The sequence below is a fragment of the Corvus kubaryi genome, unplaced genomic scaffold (genome assembly GCF_017639235.1).
Source record: "Corvus kubaryi isolate FWS band 111438036 unplaced genomic scaffold, C.kubaryi_AGA036_p1.0 split3-73, whole genome shotgun sequence".
In the NCBI taxonomy this organism is placed as follows: Eukaryota; Metazoa; Chordata; class Aves; order Passeriformes; family Corvidae; genus Corvus; species Corvus kubaryi.
In genome coordinates, this window is record NW_024582091.1 from 25,711,733 (window position 1) to 25,730,883 (window position 19,151).

Below are 19,151 nucleotides of genomic sequence, written 5' to 3' on the forward strand. Positions count from 1 at the left end.
GGGCCAAAACAGAGACAGGGAATGTACTAATAAACAATACAGGCAACTGAAATTCAGCAATCTGTGCGCACGCTGGCCCTGTTTTACTTATGAGTATTGACCCATTCATCGGATAAATTAATAGAAAGTATTTCATCATTTAAAAGATTGAGAACATTTAAAACATTGAGAATAATTTTCTGTCTTGGTTTATTTTTAACGCAGCACAGGACAGATGTTGATACGCTGGAGCAAGTTCAGTGGACGACACCAAAACCATCAGAAGAGTTGAACAGCCTAAAGAAGAGGAGAGGCCAAAAGAACTGGCCTTGTTCACCCTGGCAAAAACCAGACAGCTCTTACTGCTATCTAAAACTATTTACTAGGAGGTCACAAAGACAGAACCACAGTCTGCACAAAAGTGCAGTTAGGACAGGAGGCAACAGACATGAATAGGAACATGAGAAATTCGAATGGGGTAATTAGGAAGCAATTTTTCATCAAGAAGGTAGTCAAACATTGCAAAGTGTTTCTCTGGGAAGAGGTGGAGTCTCTGTCCTTGGAGATATTCCAGACTGAACTAAGCAGCCCTCTCTAGTTGACTCTGCTTTGACAGGAATGTTGGACTCCGTCACCTCTGGAGGTTCTTTCTGAACTAAATTGTTCATGTTTATGTATGTTGAACTTCTTTGTTTCTTTCTTTTCTGATGTAGAAAATGAAAAAAATTTACTAGCATAAGTTGAAACAAGTGTGTACACACGTGTGGGTTCATTAGCTAAAAGAAGATTAAAAGAAGTCCCATGAACAAAATAAGAAAAGAGTAATTCCCTGAATGTACTAGAAACAAGGCTTATAAATGCAGTAATCAAGATTTAGATCAGTTGCTAAGAAAAACTTTCTAATGGCAAAGAGTGTGTTACAGAGATAGACCGCCCAGAAATTTTTTAAAACAAATTTGATGAACATTTGTCAGTACTGGATTAAATACATTCAAACAGAGTGGATTGGCTTAAGTACATTCCTAAGGTCCTTTCTGATTTTGGTATGATCTATTTTTTGGACCAGGTATTAGTTTTTTTCCTTGTTATACAATACTATGAATTAAAAATTCTATACGTACCTAAGTCAAAAAAGAACTTTATTAAAAGTGAATTTTACCATGTTACAATTCCAAATCTTCAAAAGAAGATAAAGACACTTCATTTGATAAATAACTCTGCTTCCTGGAGTACATTCCCTTGTACTGGACACTGCACAAACAGAATGGAAAGATCCTCCTATTTTTTCATGGTCTGCACTGGAAAATATCTGTGCTCTTTGAAGTTGAATGAGTTGCCCCCATGTTTACAAGAAGGGTCACATGGATCCCCTTACATGATTGGGAATAGAATTTGATTATGATGAAAAAAAACCCACAGTGATTTTTCTAAGCCTTTCAATAACTAAAAGGCCACTATCAGCAATTTTATTCGTGGTAAAATGGTTACTTAGTCCTTATCAGAAGTGTTTGCTGCAATCAGAAACATGCCCTTTGAATTACAGGGAACAGTGAGGGTATTCTAAACCAAAAGCTATTGTGAAGCCAAAGCAATGTTCCAAATATAGCATATGTTTACCTTCTATGAAAATGCAGTTCCATCTCTGTGCTAGTTTTCCAGCTAATGTTTTCTTTCCAGAACCCTTAAAATGAAAAATACACTTTTAAAAGAAAAACAGACAGAACAAATCCAAACACATAACGCAAAGAACATATTTTCACATGATAAAAACAATGGAAATCTACAATTGGGATTAGGCCTCAGAGTTATGCATTGGGCAAACACAAAATACTCTTCTTAATACCATCCTCTACTTTGTATTACCCAGCATTGCTAATACACTGCTACTGCCCCTTGTAGCTAATTATCTCCAAAGTAATTAGACTGTTTGTTTCAGAGTAACTCTATCTAAAACTCAGCTATGATTTGACCACAAATTCCTATGAGAAATTCCTTAGGACTAAAATTTATTATCTTTAGCCTCAAAGCAAATTATGATGCAAACCTGCTCAACCCTGAGTGGGATACATAGGAACAATATTTTTTCACTAAAACAACAAATGCTTAAAAACTGTCCTTGTTAGTCCACAGATCTGGTTTGATACTGACAAAATCTTTATCATTTACATGAATCCAGAGGAACCAACATAACTGAGAGCTGAGGCCTCCAAGAGTGATTATCTGAATGGGATTTTGCAGAACTCACCATCTTCCACCCTTAGGATTGTGCCCTTTTTTCAGAAGGGCATATAAGAAGACCCATTTTGACAGTTTGTTTGTCCTTGATAAATTTTGTGATAAAAAATAGCAAAACCCCACAAATAAATTACATTCCCAGTTAGGAGTGTATCAACAAACACTCCAGCCTACTCAGACCTTATATCCTACAGGTGTGAGGAGAATGTATTTGGCTTTGCTTTAATGGCACTATCTCAAATAGGATAGGTGCTCTGCACATCAGTCATATATATAAAAAATATTATCATAAAAATAAACTATTTAATTCCCTGCTTTCCTGGCAAAGCCTGTACGATTTCAACCCTTTGTTATATATTAATGTCAAACGTTTACTGAAGGCAATGGTTGAGAATATGAGAATTTTTTTGTAATGTCTTTCGGTGAGAATTTTATGGTGGTTTGGTCTATAAAACATAAAGTTACCTTTTTCATGTAAGGTTAAAAATTTGATGTTCATTTAAAACTAGATGAGTTAGTTCACTGTAGTTTTCTACTGAGCTGAGGACACTTTAACAAGTGCATATAACCATAAGACATGTTATAAGACAAACTTGTACCAAAAAAAGAGAACTCCCTTCAGCAAACTGAGGCACTAATGCAACCCCACATCTGGAAAAAAAAACAATCTGAAAAGTTTAGGATTAAAAACCATCAAAGTTTTCTAAGTTAAAGAGACCACAAATTATTTTAGAAAAAGAGAGACCTTGAATTACAGTTAAAATGTAGTGCAGATCCTTTTATCAAGACTTGGTGGATTTTGAATGTTTCCAAATACAAAGATCTGTAATATCTCATTGCATGTCTGTAAGTCATTACATTAACCTGAATGTTCTTTTACACCAATTTATCTTTAACCTGTCAAGTTTATTAAAAATTAAAATATTTTAATAGCATTGTTCTGGTTTTGGCTGGGGTAGAGTTAATTTTCTTCACAGTAGCTAGTGTGGGGCTGTGTCTTGGATTTCTGCTGAAAAAAAAGTGTTGATAATACAGAGATGCTTCTGTTACTGCTGAGCAGGGCTTACACAGAGCCAAGGCATTTCCTGATTTCCATACTGCCACACTGGCGAGGAGAGTGAGGGTGGATGGGGAACTGGGAGGGAACACAGCTGGGAGGGAACACTGACTGACACACACAGATATTCCAGAGCATACGGTGTCATGTTCAGTATAGGAAGCTGGGGAAGAAGGAGGAAAGGGAAGTACTTTTGGAGTGATGGTGTTTGTCTTCCCAAGTCACCATTAAGTGTGATGGAGCCCTGCTTTCCTGGGGATGGCTGAACATCTGCCTGCCCATAGGAAGAGGTGAATGAATTCCTTGTTTTGCTTTGCTCGTGTGCATGGCTTTTGTCAACCCATGCATTTTGTCACCTTTACCCTTCTGATTCTCTGTCTCACCCCACCAGGGTGAGTAAGCACGAGGCTGCATGGGGTTTGCTTGCTGGCTGGGGTTAAACCACCACAAAAATATAAACAATCCAGATGTCAATGCCAAAAGAGAAGAAACGTTTTGAGCAACATGTAACTTTTAGTACAATAATAACATTTTTAATTGCAATTGACTGGTCACTGAAGGCAAAAATTAGTCTCATTAAATGAGACCAGAATTTTTACCATCCTCTGCAGGATTTGAAGAGTGGCAAAGGTAAAAAAGTAGGTATTTGACCCTTTTGGTAGCCCTGTTAAACTAACGTTTTGAAAAGAAAAGTAAAATTGTTAGCAGAATATCTGAAGAAAAAACTTCTATCAGACATCTTACTGGCTTTCCAAAGACAATAAAGCAAGTGGGCTTGGACAACAGAAAGGATTGTTCAGCTTCATCTTCATCAAAGATGTCCGTAAAGGGCTCAGCTTGTTTTCCCTCTTGTGAAGCCATGTGTTTGCTAAGGCTAGAAGGAAAAAAAGAGTTTGTTATAAAGTACAGCAGTTACATGTGTGTAAAATGACCTTAAAATGGAATTGAATTACGAGGTGAATGGATTTGTAAAAAAGACAGCTTTTAGAAGAAGAAAGAGCATTTAGAGAACATACACAATGCAACCATCAAAAGACAGAAACCCCACTTCTGAAAAACAAAGGATTGTCAGAACAATCCCTGATCACCGACTGCTGATATGACTTTTTCTTTACTCTCATATTGCTTGTTGCTCTTTTTTAGTTGTTTTGTTGATTTTTCCTTCCTGCTCCAATTACCACACGATTGTAACTTCCCTCTGGTCTCTGAAATGAACCATGGGCCTGTCAGGACCTTTGGTTTTGTGCTTCAGACACAGAACGGCCCCATCATGGTCAATGGAACTACTCTCTTTGTCCACACAGGCAGGCACACGAATAATAACAGAATTAAATCACAGTTCGTGATCCTTCTGTCATCCTCTCACATATCCCAGCTCTTCCAGGAATGCGGGTGGTTGCAAGTCCAGTGCTACATAACAAATTAAAACCAAAACAAGTTTCTAACTAAGGTAAGTTGGAAGAAAATTTGCGTGGAGCTTTCAAACAAAATGGAGGCCAAACGTGACGAGCTCGCTGAAGTTTGTTTGGAAAAGGCGAAACAAAACCTCGCTGTCTTCAGAGGGCCACTTCAATCTCACAGTCCCAGCAAAACCCACATGCAACCACTCAACCCAGCACAGCCCCACACAACTCCCAGTCAGTTTTAAACTAAAATAAAAACTTCAACTAAAAGAATCTACTTCAGGATGAGAATCTGAAAACGTTGGTCTTGAAACATCAAATTCAAATGTTCAGGCACTTTAGCAGTAAGCACTTTAATATTAAAAAAAGAAAAAAGCCTCCACATGCGAACCAACTCCCCACTGCCCCGACAGAAAACTCACCGGCTGAGCTTTACCTGCTGCTCCCAGCAGTCTCACTCCTCCCCAAACCCTCCCAAGGGTCAATTTCGTAATTCACAAAACCCACCACAACCAAAGCAAAGAACTAAACCATGAACACACACCCGGTGAGAACCCCCCGCCCGGTGGGAGACCCGTCGTGCGCGCCCCCGCTGCCGCCACGGCCCTGCGCGCCTCCGGCCGCCCCGGCAACGGCCGAGCCCTGCCCCCTGCTCCTGGCCCCGCCCCGCTCAAGGAGGGGCGGCGGGGCGTGGGCGGGGCTGCGGAGCTGTTCTTGGTGCTGACCGTGCTCACCTCGCGGGGAGCGGTTCCCGGCGGGAGCAGGGAAAGTGAGAGCCAATGCGGATGCGGTGCCGCCGCCGCCCCGCCCCCCCCGGTGCCCCGCTGCCGCCGCCGCGCCCGGAGCCGCCGTTGCCGAGGGGCGGCGCCTGACGCGCTCCGCGACGCAGGCGCGCTCTCGCGGCCTCCCGTGGGCGCGCCTGCGCGTTGGCGCACGGCACTTCCGGGTTCCCTCGGTGCCGGCCGTGGTTCTCCGCTCAGCCGCGCCGTGTTCCTCCCCCGGCTCCCGCTGCTCCCGGGCTGCTCCCGGGCAGCCCCCGCCGCGCCTCGGGGCTGCCATGCCGGTGGCGGCCGCCGCCCCCCTGATCAGCTCCGTGCAGAAGCTGGTGCTGTACGAGACCAGGGCTGTAAGTAGCGTCCCCCCCGCCGCCGTCGCAGGTCCCGGGGCTGTGGCCGCCGCACAGCGCGGGGGGGTGTCCGTGCCCCCCCGGCGCGTTGGCTCGGCCCTGCCCGCAGCTGCTGCCTCGGCTGCTTCCTGCAGCTTGTCAAAAACTTCTTTTCGTGTGTTGGGATCTGGTTCTTTTTGGTCACACATTCAAAACAGCTCAACAACTTTAAAAAAAAAAAGTTTTTAAAGTTCTTGTTTTCACTGTGTGTCTGCCTCGTGGCTTAAGCGAAGGAATGGCCTCTGGCAGGCAGGTCAGCGCAGGACCCTCCGGTCTGGGTGCTGCCGGGGTGGGAATGAAGGTTGGGCCCCTGCTTGTTCTGTCGTGTGGCTGCTGTCATGCAGCCAGGAGAACAGTGCTCCCCCGTACCAGGGGGAGTTAAAACTGGACAGCTGAATGTGTCCATAATTAATATTTGAATTAAGAATGGCTCAAGTGGTTACCACCCGCACCGACGTGTTTGCTGCTTATGACACATTTCAGTCCTCATTGTCTAAATGGCTGGCGAAAGAGCTTCCAGAGTTTTCATTCTGACCTCTGGAAGTAAGCTCTTGAAGATTTTCAGCATTCCTTATGCCCTGGTGTAGAAATTGTAGGCATGTGTTACTCACAGTAATTTTTTGTCATGGACAAAGGGGATTGGAGGTTGGAGTGGTAATTGCTGCTTTAGCCATGTGATGAGCACCGTGTGAGTTAGACACTAATTCTTGGTGTAAATACCACTGTGTTTACCATTTCTTAGCTCCCAATCAAATTTCTTCATGTTTCATAGTGTGCTGGTTTCCCCTTGTTTCATAGTATGTTGATTTTCTTCATTTGAGGTAGTTTTGGATAGGGTTAGGTACCTCAGCTTCAAATGCAACAGTTAGGTCTAGTTCCAAGTTCAGATGTTACCTGTACTGATAACAGAAAGATAATATATACACTGAAGCCCCTTGGAAACTTCCCAAAATGTCACAGATGCAAGAATGATCTCAGTATAAATAGGAATCTGACTTCCAGCTTTTTTTCTGTCAGAAGCAGGTTTGTGCTTTTGTGATAATTCCCAACTGAACAGCCTATGAAACAGAGAAGGATTAATTAATGCAGAGTTATTGTTACAAGTAAATTTTAAAAATTAAGGTTACATTCCAGAAAGTCTTTCCAAAGTGTTAACTTTTTTACCTATGCCTAAATGAGTTTTGAAGGCTACCTTATTTATCTTTCTCACTGTTGCTGGTAAAGGCTATTTTTTGTTCTATTTTCAGCTAAATTATTGTTACATGTGCATAGGGGTCCGGGGAAATGTGATTTCTGAATCAGGTCTTGTATTACTCAGTTTAGTTGTTCTTGGCTCACAACTCATGCTACATCTCAGCTGAGATTTGGCCTTTTGTGACAGGCATGTGTGGATACCTGGCCTGCTTCTCTCTGAGCTGTGAGGCTCAGTCGCTGAGAGACAACATGCTGTGTGCAGGGCCAGTGTTGTGCTTTGGAGTTCTGTCGGCTATCTGCCATTCTCTAGGCCTCTCCAGTTGATCTTGTTATTTCAGTAACCACAGTCTTTTACATCTGGCCAGTGGTAGCTGGCAGTACCTGCCTGAATGGGTGGGTTTGTCTATGCTGTGCTTTGTTCAGCATTCGGTTAGGGGCAGGTCCAGTAATCCTGATCACTCCAGGAGGTAAGATGGTTTTCATCAGCTGTGAAAGGCAGTGGTTCACGGATGAGCGTGTGCTGTTTGAAATGCCTCAGCTGAGCAAGGGCATCTCAAAGCTTTTACTTCAGTCACTTCTTGTGAGTGATGAAAATGGAATTTTTTCCCTGAGTAAGGTTTTGTTTTTGCTTTAAAAAAGTACAAGTTGAAGCGCTCTGTGGTTTGATATTCAAATTCTAGTAATTTTTTTCAAAAGAAAAAATTCAATAGGAATCATGTTGGTATGATTATTTGAAAAGACTTGATGCACTTAATAAATGCATAGACTAAGAGATGTTAGAAGGGACTTCTGGAGATCACCAAGTCTAGCCCCCTGCTCAAAGCAGCTTCAACAAGAGCATATTGCTCAGGGCTGTGTGCAGCTGAGTTTTGAATACCTTCAAGTACATAGATTTTACAACCTCTGCAGACCACTTGAAAGAGTTTGTCTCTCTTATCTACACCTTCCTGCTACATGGTTTTAGACAGCAGCAAGATGCTGCCAAAGCTTTCTGAAGGCTGAAAAAACCTAAACCCAGTTCTCTCAGCCTCTCCCAGTGCATCATGTGCTCTGTCCTGTGGGTCATCTGGGTAACTCTCTGCTGGAATCACTCTGGTATATCGGTGTCTATCTTATACTGGGGAGCTCAAAATTGTGGACTTCTGGTTTGATCAGTCTCTGTTACAGCTCATTCAGTGTCATGTTGTGCTGCTGACAAACAGCTTTTCCTGGAGGTGTCTCCTTTGCATAAGGTCTCACAATCATGCGGTTGCCAGCTGTGACAGTCACTGGTACAGCATAAGCATCACCCAAAAATAAAAATGAACAGCTTTCTCCTGGTTCAGGTTGCTCTTCGGGTTTCCCTAAGGCCATAGGCTTGCTAGATCCAGCATGTGGGATTTGGAGTTGTATCAGATACAGGCTAACATGAGACTGTGTCCTAAGATTGCTGGTGCAAAGAAGGGATGATTTAAGTTGTCAGCAGTGAGAGAAACAGTGACGTTTACACTGGTCATACAGCTTATTCCTGTCAAGCCCCTCTGTGTTAAAGCAGGAAGAGATGGAATGGATGAGAAAGTGGAAAAAGTGGAAATGGTTTACAGAGGGTTTCTTTGTTTGGATTTCTTTTTAGATAAAAATACAGTAATATTATTCAAGTCAAAGAGGGTAGGTTCTGGTAGTGTTATTAGAGTCAAATGAGAGACTGCAAGAGGTGAGGAGAACTGAATTCATGGTGTCAATTGTATTAACAGAGAGCAAAAATTGTATTTTCTATTAATGCTTATATTTAGAGTAGTTGCTGAAACCTATCTTTTCAATGATGCTTTGGGTCAATAAATGCATGGAGCTGTTTACTGTATCTCCTCCTTGTCCTAGGAGTTGAAAGCTTGTTTAGAAGTAGTGAGAAAGATGAACTGAAGGTTTTATTCAGAGCAGTGCCGATTATCTTTTGTTTTATGCATATATTGATTACTGAAGTGTACACCAGAGGGCACTAAAGATATTCGAGCACTATGAGTAATAAAAGACAAAAGATATTTTCCTCTCCAGGAGAAGATGGAACTTTTGTGTTTCCCCCAGATGATGCCCACCTGAAAGCTATATGTTAGTTCACTGGAAATTGTCATTCCCCTGAGGCAATGTGACATTGAACAAGACAATTTATGTTGTCTCTATAAAGGCATATCACTTGCCTATCTTTCAGGATATGATGAGGCTTAATTAATAGTATTTTATTCTAATCAGGTTCTTTTACAGCCTCTATCTCCACAGTATCCAAATGACTCACACAAGCTTATTGAGTAATGTGACTGGCATAATTACCTGTAGCTATTTCTGCCCTTTATTCACCAGGGAAAACTATGGACATTTGTTGTATTTTAAATGTGTTTTTTCTAATAATAAAAATGTAAACATTTTTATATTAAAAAACTCCAAGGTTGCATATTTAATGTTGAAGTTAATCTGTGGTCAAATTGGAGAAACTTTAATGATTATATTCAATATTCAATAGAATATGATTTCACAGAAAAAGCTATAGGATATTTACTGAATTATGAAGCACACTGATTTATATGGATCGATATCTGACACGTTTAAAAAATGTTGAAAGTAGTGAACAGCCTACTGGGCAACCATTAGCTATCATAATTTTCTAGCTAGAAGTGGCTGTGAAATGTGGTCTCTCTGGAATAGTTTCATTAGCAGAAGACAGCTCCTTTCAGCTGACTGTCCTGTTCCCTGTGTATTGGCATTCTAGGAGTGGTGGTGATGTCGTGGAGCAGAGGATGGAATTGGGACGAGAGGAGGAGTTTTGTGCAGCTCAAGAAAACACTGTTTCTGCCCTAGCTGTCTTGATATACTGCCAGATATATGGGTACAAAGTAGAGAAACTTGATCTACTTTTCCATCTTATTTTCTGTGCCTGTCCTGTTGAGGAGGGGGAGTGAGAGAGCGGCTGGGTGCGGGTCCGGCAGATGGTCAAGGTGAAGCCACTTCTTCAGGGCTTTGTGTTTTTAGACATATCCATGGTCTTAACAGGTATTGTTTGCAAGCTTTTTGTCTAAGATCATAAGTGTTTTCTTTATGCTTTTTGCAGATTTCAAAATTGTCAGTATTAGTGTACTGCCTATTTTTCAACTACTAGTATATTTTTGCTTTTTTTTTCTCCTGCTGATTAAGCTGTTTGTAGCTTTTTAACTGAGGATTGAAAAAGTTTTTTGCTGTGCTAACATTTCTTAATGATAATTAGTCTATAAAAAGAAGCAAATCATAGTTTTAGACCAGGAGTTCTAAGAAGTAATCTTAAAGAAAAGGAAAAAAAAGAAGTGAGCAGAATGTTTGATTTCAGAACTATTATCCTGCCATTAAAAAACAACAAATGGCAGTAAGAAGTTTTTTATTTTGTTTAGACTCCTTTTAGAAGAAGCCGTTTTGTTTGGTTTGGCCGAATCAAAAGATTGATAAAAGATAGTGCAAAGCCTTTCAATTAGATTGCTTTGGTTAAAATTCAGTCCCAGGTGGAAGTGACTAATGACTGTTCGTTCCAATCTTGTGGTTGCTTAGCGATAACTGTGCAATAAATTAAGCTTCAGTCCAGCTCTTGTAGCTGCCTGGTGTGTTGCCATGGTTAGTAAAGTGTGCTTGTTAACAAATTTCAGCAAAGGCCAGGGGCAGAGTAAACCTGGAAGCAGCATGGGTCACCTCAGGTATGGTTGGAGGGGCTCTGGCCCGAGCAGGGTGGGGGAGCCTGCACAGTTTCTCCTGGAGTACTGTTCTCTGGAAAAAGTACTTTGTTGGTCAAGGTTACCTGTTTATCTAAATGTACTGGCTGTGCTGTGGAGTGGAATTGTTCGAGACACTTGGGAAATGCTTCAATTTATTCAGTTTGACTTAGTAATAAACAGAATGAGGTGATAAGGATAAGTACTCCCAGAAAGGTTTCCGTAGCTTTTTCTTTTTTTTTTTTTTAACTGTAATAATTTCTGTTAATCAAAAGAGTTGTAAACAGTACAACACATTTTAGCTTTGATTAATTTTACAATTATATTACAACCATAGAAATTTATTAGCTGTTACATGCTCAGTGTTGTGTTGATTTGGTATTTTTCTTTATAATTTCCTAGTATTCATGTGATGGGAAATATAATTGCAGCACATGTCACTGGTATGGTTTTATTTGTGCTCCGTGTCATCCAGAAAGACAGACTTATTTATTCATTAGATGCCTAAATTAGGTAGCAGAAACAGCTAATGCTGAAGTGTCTTTTTTGTGTATTTTTTTGTATTGTTAGTTTTCATACAATCTTTGTTTTTCTTTCAGATCTTGAAGGTTGAATATGAGTTGGCATGTCATGCTGTTTTTCAAGTAATTCTGGGGTTGTTAGCCAGTCCTGAAAACTTCCCAAGTGGAAGTCTAATTTTGGGTTCCTAGTTTTGAACACTAACCCAAATTCAAAAGTTTTTGCAGATATTTCCTTTATTACTTCCACCAGAATATCCATTTGCCAATTAAAATTTCCATTTGCTAAAGAGAGATTTCTCGTTGCCTGCCTTATTTTAAGTCCATTGATGCTCAGTTTTGATGCTGCTCTCAAGTGACCTTCCTTAATACATTACACAGTCTGGGTCTCTAGCTTAAACCCCGTAAATTAGTCTTTAAATGACTTCAGAGAGCCTGTTAAGTACCATTCATTATGGTGGTTGCTTCCATGGTCTGCAGGTACAATTGCTCCTCATCTAATCTAACTCTGTTGCTGTTCTAAGCAGCAGCAGCAGCACCTAAAGCTGGCCCTGTAGCTGTGCATAGCCCTCTGTTGCAGCTGCCAGGGTGATGGGAGTGATGCATTCCTCATAGCACTTCTTTATGTTTTATTGGTTAATTAAAATGAAAATGGAGAAGTATCCAGCTGAACTTCCTTAGTAATAGCATTTGCAACTCTATCCATCTCTCTCTCTTTCTCCCTGTGTGTCATGTGCGTTCCAATTTTAAATGTGTTCTTCGGTCCAAACTGCCATTAGGACAAGCATCTTAGAGTGGTGCTCTTATATTTTTATTCAGTGTTATTTGTTGGTAACCATAGGTGTCACTTTGGGAAAAAAATGCACTCATTTAGCAGGCTGGACATAGTGGGACATCACTGAGGTGTATTGGAGTATTATGGAATACTTAAAATTGTTTAGCTTTAATTAACTAACAGTTTTCTACAAATGAAGAAGCTGCACTCTTGAAATGCATACTAACTTATCATCTGTGTATTAAAAATGAATATGTGTCCCTCTGCCCATTCACTTTCTGCTGCATGAAGAAAAAGGTGATATAATGGCATGGTCAAAGCAAGTGTCTGTCTTGGTTGTTTGGTGTTTCTTGCTGGTAGTGGGTGATACCAGCAGAAGAGCTGTACCATTCAGTGCCATGCGCTGTCCTTACGATTTCCCTCCTGGGAAGCAAGAGCTTGGCACTAAGGGATCTCCTGCAGAGGCTGCTCTGAGGAGGGCAGGCTGGGGAGCTTGGGCCATGCACAGCAGCACTGCTGGAAAAAAACTGTGTAGGAAACACTTTCTTGTGCCAAAATGCTGCCTCAAAGACTTCAGCGAGCAAGTGTTGTGATGGCATATGGCTTTGAAGGGCCTTCTTACTGTCATTTGGGAGTAAACAGCGAAACTTACCACTCAGCACTGTAATGTCAGTGTACAAGGTGGAGCCAGAAGTTGGTGGTGTTTCTTTTTATGGCTTTTAAAGTTAAGTATTTTATTTTCCTATTTAGAGCTTACTGACTAGATGGTTTGTGAATTCAAGGAAGCTGGAGAGGGCTTGAAGTTCTTCTTTCACCTTAAATATTTTGAGAGTAAAGATGTTGCTTAACAACTAATTGGTATAAATTGTGGAATTGTGAGGTTTGTATGAATATTATTATTGATTTCCTTTCCCACATCTTAAATCCATGTGACTCTTAAAGTTAGGAGCTGACTGCATGGATCCACATGAATTTGCCATGCTTTCCTACTAGGCTGAGCATTATTAATGAGTTCTACCTTGCTGTGCTAGCACCACACTGGTTAAATGAATTAGAAAAATGAGAGCTACTTTTAGCAAGTCAGTTCTGCAACCTGTGCTTATTGTTAATTCCTCTAAATGTAGAAATTAATTTATAGTTTGATCTTCTTACATGAAAAATACATATACTATATGTTTATCTGTGGTCATTCTTTCATATTTTAAATGTGAAATAAAATAAAGCTCTTATTTTCTTAAACAGTAGTATTGCTAATCAGAAAATTTTGGTACTGTAGAAGAACATTGTTGAGAAGACTATCGTAGCAAATATAAATAAAAATAGAAGAAAACTTGCAGTACTGAAGTAGTTACAATTTTTCAGTGTTTAGTATGGATCAGGAAAGATTAGTTGACATAAATAGCAAAGGAGTACAATATAGCAGCAGAAGTTTTAGATCATGAGAAGTTAAAAACTCATGTATAAGCTTCTGCTAAATTTTACAAAGTAAATGGGAAGATGGTAATGGCTGGGGCAGGGTGTGGTTGGACAGTGCATGGTGTAAGTTACAGTTTATCTTCTCTAAACAGGTTTTAACCTTTGATTTTAATTTTTTTTTTCCTCCTTGTACAAAGGAGAGAAAGAGGTCTTTCAAGTTGTAAAGGTTGATTGCATACAAATATACCTACCTAAGATACTGGTGTCTAAAACAGTTTATTAACAGTCCATATGGAATATTGCATATTTGATGTTAGTAGGAATGGAGCTAGTCTAGACAATATGTAAATGGCATTGCTTTATCTTGTGTAATATTCTGATTTGTTTTGTTGGTTTTCTTTTATGTAGCGGTATTTTCTAGTTGGAAGTAATCCTGCAGAAACCAAATACCGTGTTTTGAAAATAGATCGCACTGAACCAAAGGACTTGGTTATTATTGATGATAAGGTAAGTGCCTCTATATTTAGTTGCTGGGCTTTTTTCCCACTTGTTCCAAATAATACTGGCTACTTGTTGGTAGCACTGAAATGGGAAACAAAGAATGTAGAGCAGACCTTTGGTTTATTGTATATTTCACAGATTAAGCAAATTCTTCTATTCTCTGACATGAAATAACATTTAACAACCAAAACAGTAACTTCTGTGACTTTTTATTTTGAAGCATGTTTATACACAACAAGAGGTGAGGGAACTACTTGGCCGTTTAGATCTGGGAAACAGAACAAAGATGGGGCAGAAGGGCTCTTCTGGGTTATCTCGAGCTGTCTCTGCTTTTGGTATAGTAGGTAAGTGTTTTGATGGGTTTTATAAAATCTTTTGTTTTCCTAGGAGATGAGGCTTATTGTGTCATGCTGTATATCTTTCTGTCTCCCCCTGATTTTATTTATTTAAAAAACTAAAGAGGATTGAGAAATTTTTCATGCTCAAAAATAAGTAAGTTTCTGTGTATTTTGTGAAAACAAGTGGCCAGTACAGGGGTGAAAGTTGTGCTGTAACCAGTCTTTTCTTTGTCACTAAGGGACAGATCTAGAAAATAGCCAAACTCTAGAAACTTGGTTGAAGATCTCACCAAACTGAGCTGATCTTTGAATACAAATCATGTGGAACCTGGCTCCTGAATTCCAGAGCTCACAGAATGCTTTTTAAAGAGAAAATGAAAGTTGACATTCTTTATTAGGCTGTATTTCTTTATCACACACTATTCAGAAAGATGACTTTTCTTTTTGGTTAACTTTTTGCAGTGACATATTTAAAGATTTCTTTTTCGTGTTTGAACAAGTATAACTGACTGGTATGTCAGCTGAATTTTAAAATGCTGCTCAGCTGTCCATAATCCTCAAGCACTGCTTCAGGGATTTAATAGCTCCTAACTTCATCTGAAAGTCACTACTTTCCTGCCTATTGTCTGATACTGAGGTCAGTGTATTGATGGCTGATGTCTCTGAAGTAAATGTTAATGTGTGCTGTGACAGCTCCCAAGAATACCTTGTGGTTTATTAGAGTCATTATACACCTGGACATCTAAAGCCAAAGCTGCAGAGAAAGTGGAGAATGCAATTACTTTAAAGGATGCCCCTGAATTTTGGATAACAATCAAAACATAATACAATTCTATTCTAATCTAAAGTGGCAAATTAAGCAGACTTTCTTCTGCATTCTTTTTGCCTGTGAAGCATTTTGGAACTTATCAATGCATCCAGCTTTTCGAAAATTCATCAGATGGTGTTTATGTTCCTTACTGGATTAAGAGTATTCATAATATGGGTAAACCTAAAGGAGCTTCTAACAGCCTTGCATCATTTGGTTTGGTTTTTTTTGCACAAGCCATAAGTGCTCATTATCTGATTATGTGATAATATGTTTGGTTGGAAAGTGGTTGTGATCAATTAAAATTTTGCATCCCAATTGTATGACTGTTTATATGAACTGTTCCTCACAGGACAGTTTCTATTCTGTAGCTGCACAAATGTATTGGTTAACAGATACAGTATATTTATTTCTAGATGACTTTTAGAAGTAACAGACTCTCTATCAGATTATATACTTCCAAATTATATGATTTAGGCTATATCTGTATAAACATGTAATTTGAGGAAATGCATCTGGTTGTTTATTTCTGCCTCCTGACTCAGGTCATAAGAACAAGGCTATTTTTTGTAAAATTGCAAAGAACAGCTTTGTTCTGTCCTCTAGTTATTTCATTAACCAGATGCAGCACATTCAGTGCACTCAGAATGGGGGTGCTGATAGGCTGAGTTACTGTGTAGTGTTTAAAAGTAGAAATTACTTTTAAAGGGAGGGAACCAGGCCAAGGAGAAAGGCTCCATTGTTTATCAGACTTTGGTATAATGTTTGGTGAAATTCAAAGGATGGAGGCTGTTCACATAAGTGATTTCAGTACCTGGAGGATACAGGAAGAGCTGTGACTACTATTTAACAACTGAAATTCAATAGTCTGACTGGTTCAAATGGAAGGTTTGTTTCTTATTGTCAGCAGGGCCTCCTGTCTTTGTGCAGGTGAGAGCATTTTTCCAAGGGGGGCTAATAAGGTGGAAGAAAAGATTGCCGTTCATTCGATCACGTTGCAGCCTCCAGCAGTGACAGGGAGGAAAATGTGTTCTCTCCTCATCCTTTTTCTTTACTTTGTAATGCAAAGCTAAAAGAACTGAATATAAATACAAGTGAAAATATGAATTGTGAGGGTCTGTTTGTATCATGTCATCATCATCATCACCTCCATCTCCAAATTAATTTTTTGAGAGTGCAGTAGTGAGTGAGTTTCAAGCTCTCAGCCACCTATCAAAGCAGCTACCTCCAAAAGCTAATTAATATAATTTATTACTTATTAAAGCATATTACTGCTGTACTATACTATATTTACACATTTGAGTTCAGAGCTGGTTATGTATTTCTATTTTTCATTTGAATTTCTACATTTGTGTTGTATTTAAACGTTTTGTTACACTTTTCCCTAATCATATATAATAGAGGTGTCCAAAGAAGGCACTCCATGAAGAAGCATGGCTATGCCCTGCAAGGAATGAGGGTGGAGGCTTCAGAAGCCATCTTTTTATAGGCAGTAAAGCCAGATACTGCCTGTTCTACCTTCTTAGCCTTCTGCTCTTCAGCAGGGTCAAATGTTGATATCTGAGAGAGAAAACAGGAAAAAAAAAGGAGTACCCCTGATACTCTGAATGGCTGATGTGGAGGAGATGCTGCTTTAGTCAAGGAATTCAGTTCTCTGCTGTTAAGGAGAGGGGACACAAAGGTGTTGTTGTGCCCACAACTCCTTTTGCTGTTTTGTGTCCCTCCTCAGCAGAGAATACATGAACCTGAAAAGAAAATTGGAGACTGGGATTCTTCCTTGCCCTGGAAAATTAACCTTTTGGTATTTGAAGTAAATAGAGTATGCCTCACTCTGAACAATGAGAGTCCTATAGAAAGCAAATACAAATATATTGGTAGACAGAAACATACTCCAAATTTTCAGTGTCCTAACTCTGCTGCCTAGTGTTAAAAATACCCACAGTGGGAGGGGAAATAAGTAGCCTAGGTATTTCATTGGTCAATGGGAGTGAATTTTAAGACTCTGCGTGTGTGTGTATATATATATATATGCATATAATATTAAGAACAAACAAAAATTCTTTGAAGTCTTGAAATGATTCTGATACTGTTTTGCTAAATGTGTTTTATCAAATAGACACAAACATGCAACTAAAAGCACTTTAATGCTTTTTTTAAAAGGTTTTGTCAGGTTCTTAGAAGGCTACTACATTGTGTTAATAACAAAAAGAAGAAAAATGGCAGATATTGGTGGTCATGCAATATATAAAATAGAAGATACGAATATGATCTACATTCCAAATGACTCTGTAAGAGTCAGTCATCCTGATGAGGCCAGGTAAATAATGCTGGTAACCAGTCTGTACTTTTTGAATATTTTCTAAGCAATGTTGGACTACTACTAGAAATTTCAGTCATGGATTCTTTTGTATTAGTATGTCATTCAAGCCATTTTATCTCATTGGATGCAAAATAGGCTACAAGTTACGTGGCCTCTAACCTGGACAGTAAATTCAACTGTCATAGTCTTCTAGAGTTTATTGTCCACATCTCCATGTCACAGCTAAGTTTAGCAAATCTGCACCAAGAAGTATCAAATATAAGCATTGTTCCTACAAGGGCAAAGTAATGCTAATACTGGTATGTACTGTTTGGGGCACTGATCTTTTTTTAGTAACTCTTGCATGATGTTAATCTCACCTGAAGAGATCTTTTGTGCCCTTCAAAGTGCTGAATAGATTATTAAATGATTCTGTATTATCAGAATCTTGTGAATGTTGCAGTTGTAAAGGGTGGTGAAATGATTCACTGGTAAGTTTAACTGCTTCTTTCTTTTTGGGAACTTTTTTATGAAGGCAGAAATTTGAGCCTTTATGTTTTTATCAGGGTAGGGTTACTTTGCTTCTATGAAATAGCAGGCAACTGGTATTGATAAACTGCTTTTCAGTCTGTATTGTGTGTGAATAGTCAAAAAGCAATGGTTTATGATAAACTGATGTCAGGTAATGAACCAAGCCAATGGTAAATATTAAAAAAGCTTCCACTTTAAGGTGGGATTGATCATAGACATCAGTCTCTCCTCTTAGTGTGCAGCAGATCATGGTATCTAACCTACATATTTATGGTGTCAGCCATTTTATCATTCATAGACAGTGTTACAGTTTCTTTTGGGAATTTGCTAAGGCTATGACAGATTGTACGAGATATTTCTTTTCTTGTTCATTTATTTGAGAGTAACTGAAAAATTTTATTTCTTTTATAGTATTTTTGAGAGTTTGGTTGTTTAAATCCTGAAAATTTTGATGTGCATATGTGGAAAATAGAACCACAACTTTACAACTGCCTAAAGAAACAGAGTATGTATATGAGTAGACACTAGTTGGGTTTTTTTTTAAAAAAGGCTATTTGATTTATTTAATCCATATGCTGGCATTCTAGTGTAATTACCTGTCAAAACAATTACAGTAAGATAGGAGGGGAACATAGGGCAAGAATCAATATTTATGTGTAGTTTCTTTTCTTTGATCCTCTGAGTGACTTCTTATGGTCTGTCTGGTTAAAATAATAATTTTTTCTGCAACTTGAATTATTTGTCAGGTATCTGAGAATCTTTCAAAATGTGGACCTTTCTAGCAACTTCTATTTTAGGTAGGTATTAGTTACTACTCCTTTAAAAAAAAACGTGCACTTACACTTGGTACAAGATTATAGGTTTTGTTTTTGATACCCAAGACTTTTAGGTTGGTATTCTGGAGAACTAAGACACATGATCATGCTGCTGGTCCATTTTCGTCTGTGTATTTTGAACCTGCTTTCTCCTTCAACCAATTGGCTAGGAACTTAGTCTCCATTAGGTTAAAAAATATAAAACTATTAATGCCATGGAAAAAAGCAGGCACTGAAGCTACTGTTTCCACTGACTCTTCAGCCTTGTCAGATTATGCAGAAGTTCTCTCTTTGGAAAAGTATTATATTTCGGGGGGGTTGCTTGTCTTGTTATTTTTTCTTTATTGGTCTCATTTTCCATAAATAAAACTTTGCCTTGATTCGGGAGCAAAGGTAGAGAAATAGGTCCTGAT

General features: G+C 39.2%; 2 protein-coding genes across 13 annotated transcripts in view; one reads left to right on the forward strand and one right to left on the reverse strand.

Moving 5' to 3' along the window:
• Positions 1-5,516, reverse strand: part of LOC121659316 (zinc finger and BTB domain-containing protein 24-like) — a 71,274-nt gene extending 65,758 nt beyond the window's left edge. For 3 of the 10 annotated variants that reach the window (XM_042017283.1, XM_042017281.1, XM_042017282.1), the window contains exons 1-3: positions 5,097-5,207; positions 4,016-4,145; positions 1,597-1,660 (exon numbers count right to left, since the gene is read on the reverse strand). In XM_042017283.1, the coding sequence (XP_041873217.1) occupies positions 1,597-1,660; positions 4,016-4,132 (181 nt within the window). In that variant the 5' untranslated portion in view covers positions 4,133-4,145; positions 5,097-5,207. The other 7 variants (XR_006014275.1, XM_042017284.1, XM_042017288.1 and 4 more) reach the window with 5 other exon arrangements.
• Positions 5,517-5,600: 84 nt separating this feature from the next.
• Positions 5,601-19,151, forward strand: part of FIG4 (FIG4 phosphoinositide 5-phosphatase) — a 52,793-nt gene continuing 39,242 nt past the window's right edge. For 2 of the 3 annotated variants that reach the window (XM_042017296.1, XM_042017299.1), the window contains exons 1-5: positions 5,640-5,800; positions 13,855-13,953; positions 14,168-14,291; positions 17,254-17,410; positions 18,670-18,720. In XM_042017296.1, the coding sequence (XP_041873230.1) occupies positions 5,732-5,800; positions 13,855-13,953; positions 14,168-14,291; positions 17,254-17,410; positions 18,670-18,720 (500 nt within the window). In that variant the 5' untranslated portion in view covers positions 5,640-5,731. Of the gene's footprint in view, positions 5,801-13,854; positions 13,954-14,167; positions 14,292-17,253; positions 17,411-18,669; positions 18,721-19,151 lie in introns of all 3 variants that reach the window. The other variant, XM_042017298.1, reaches the window with a different exon arrangement.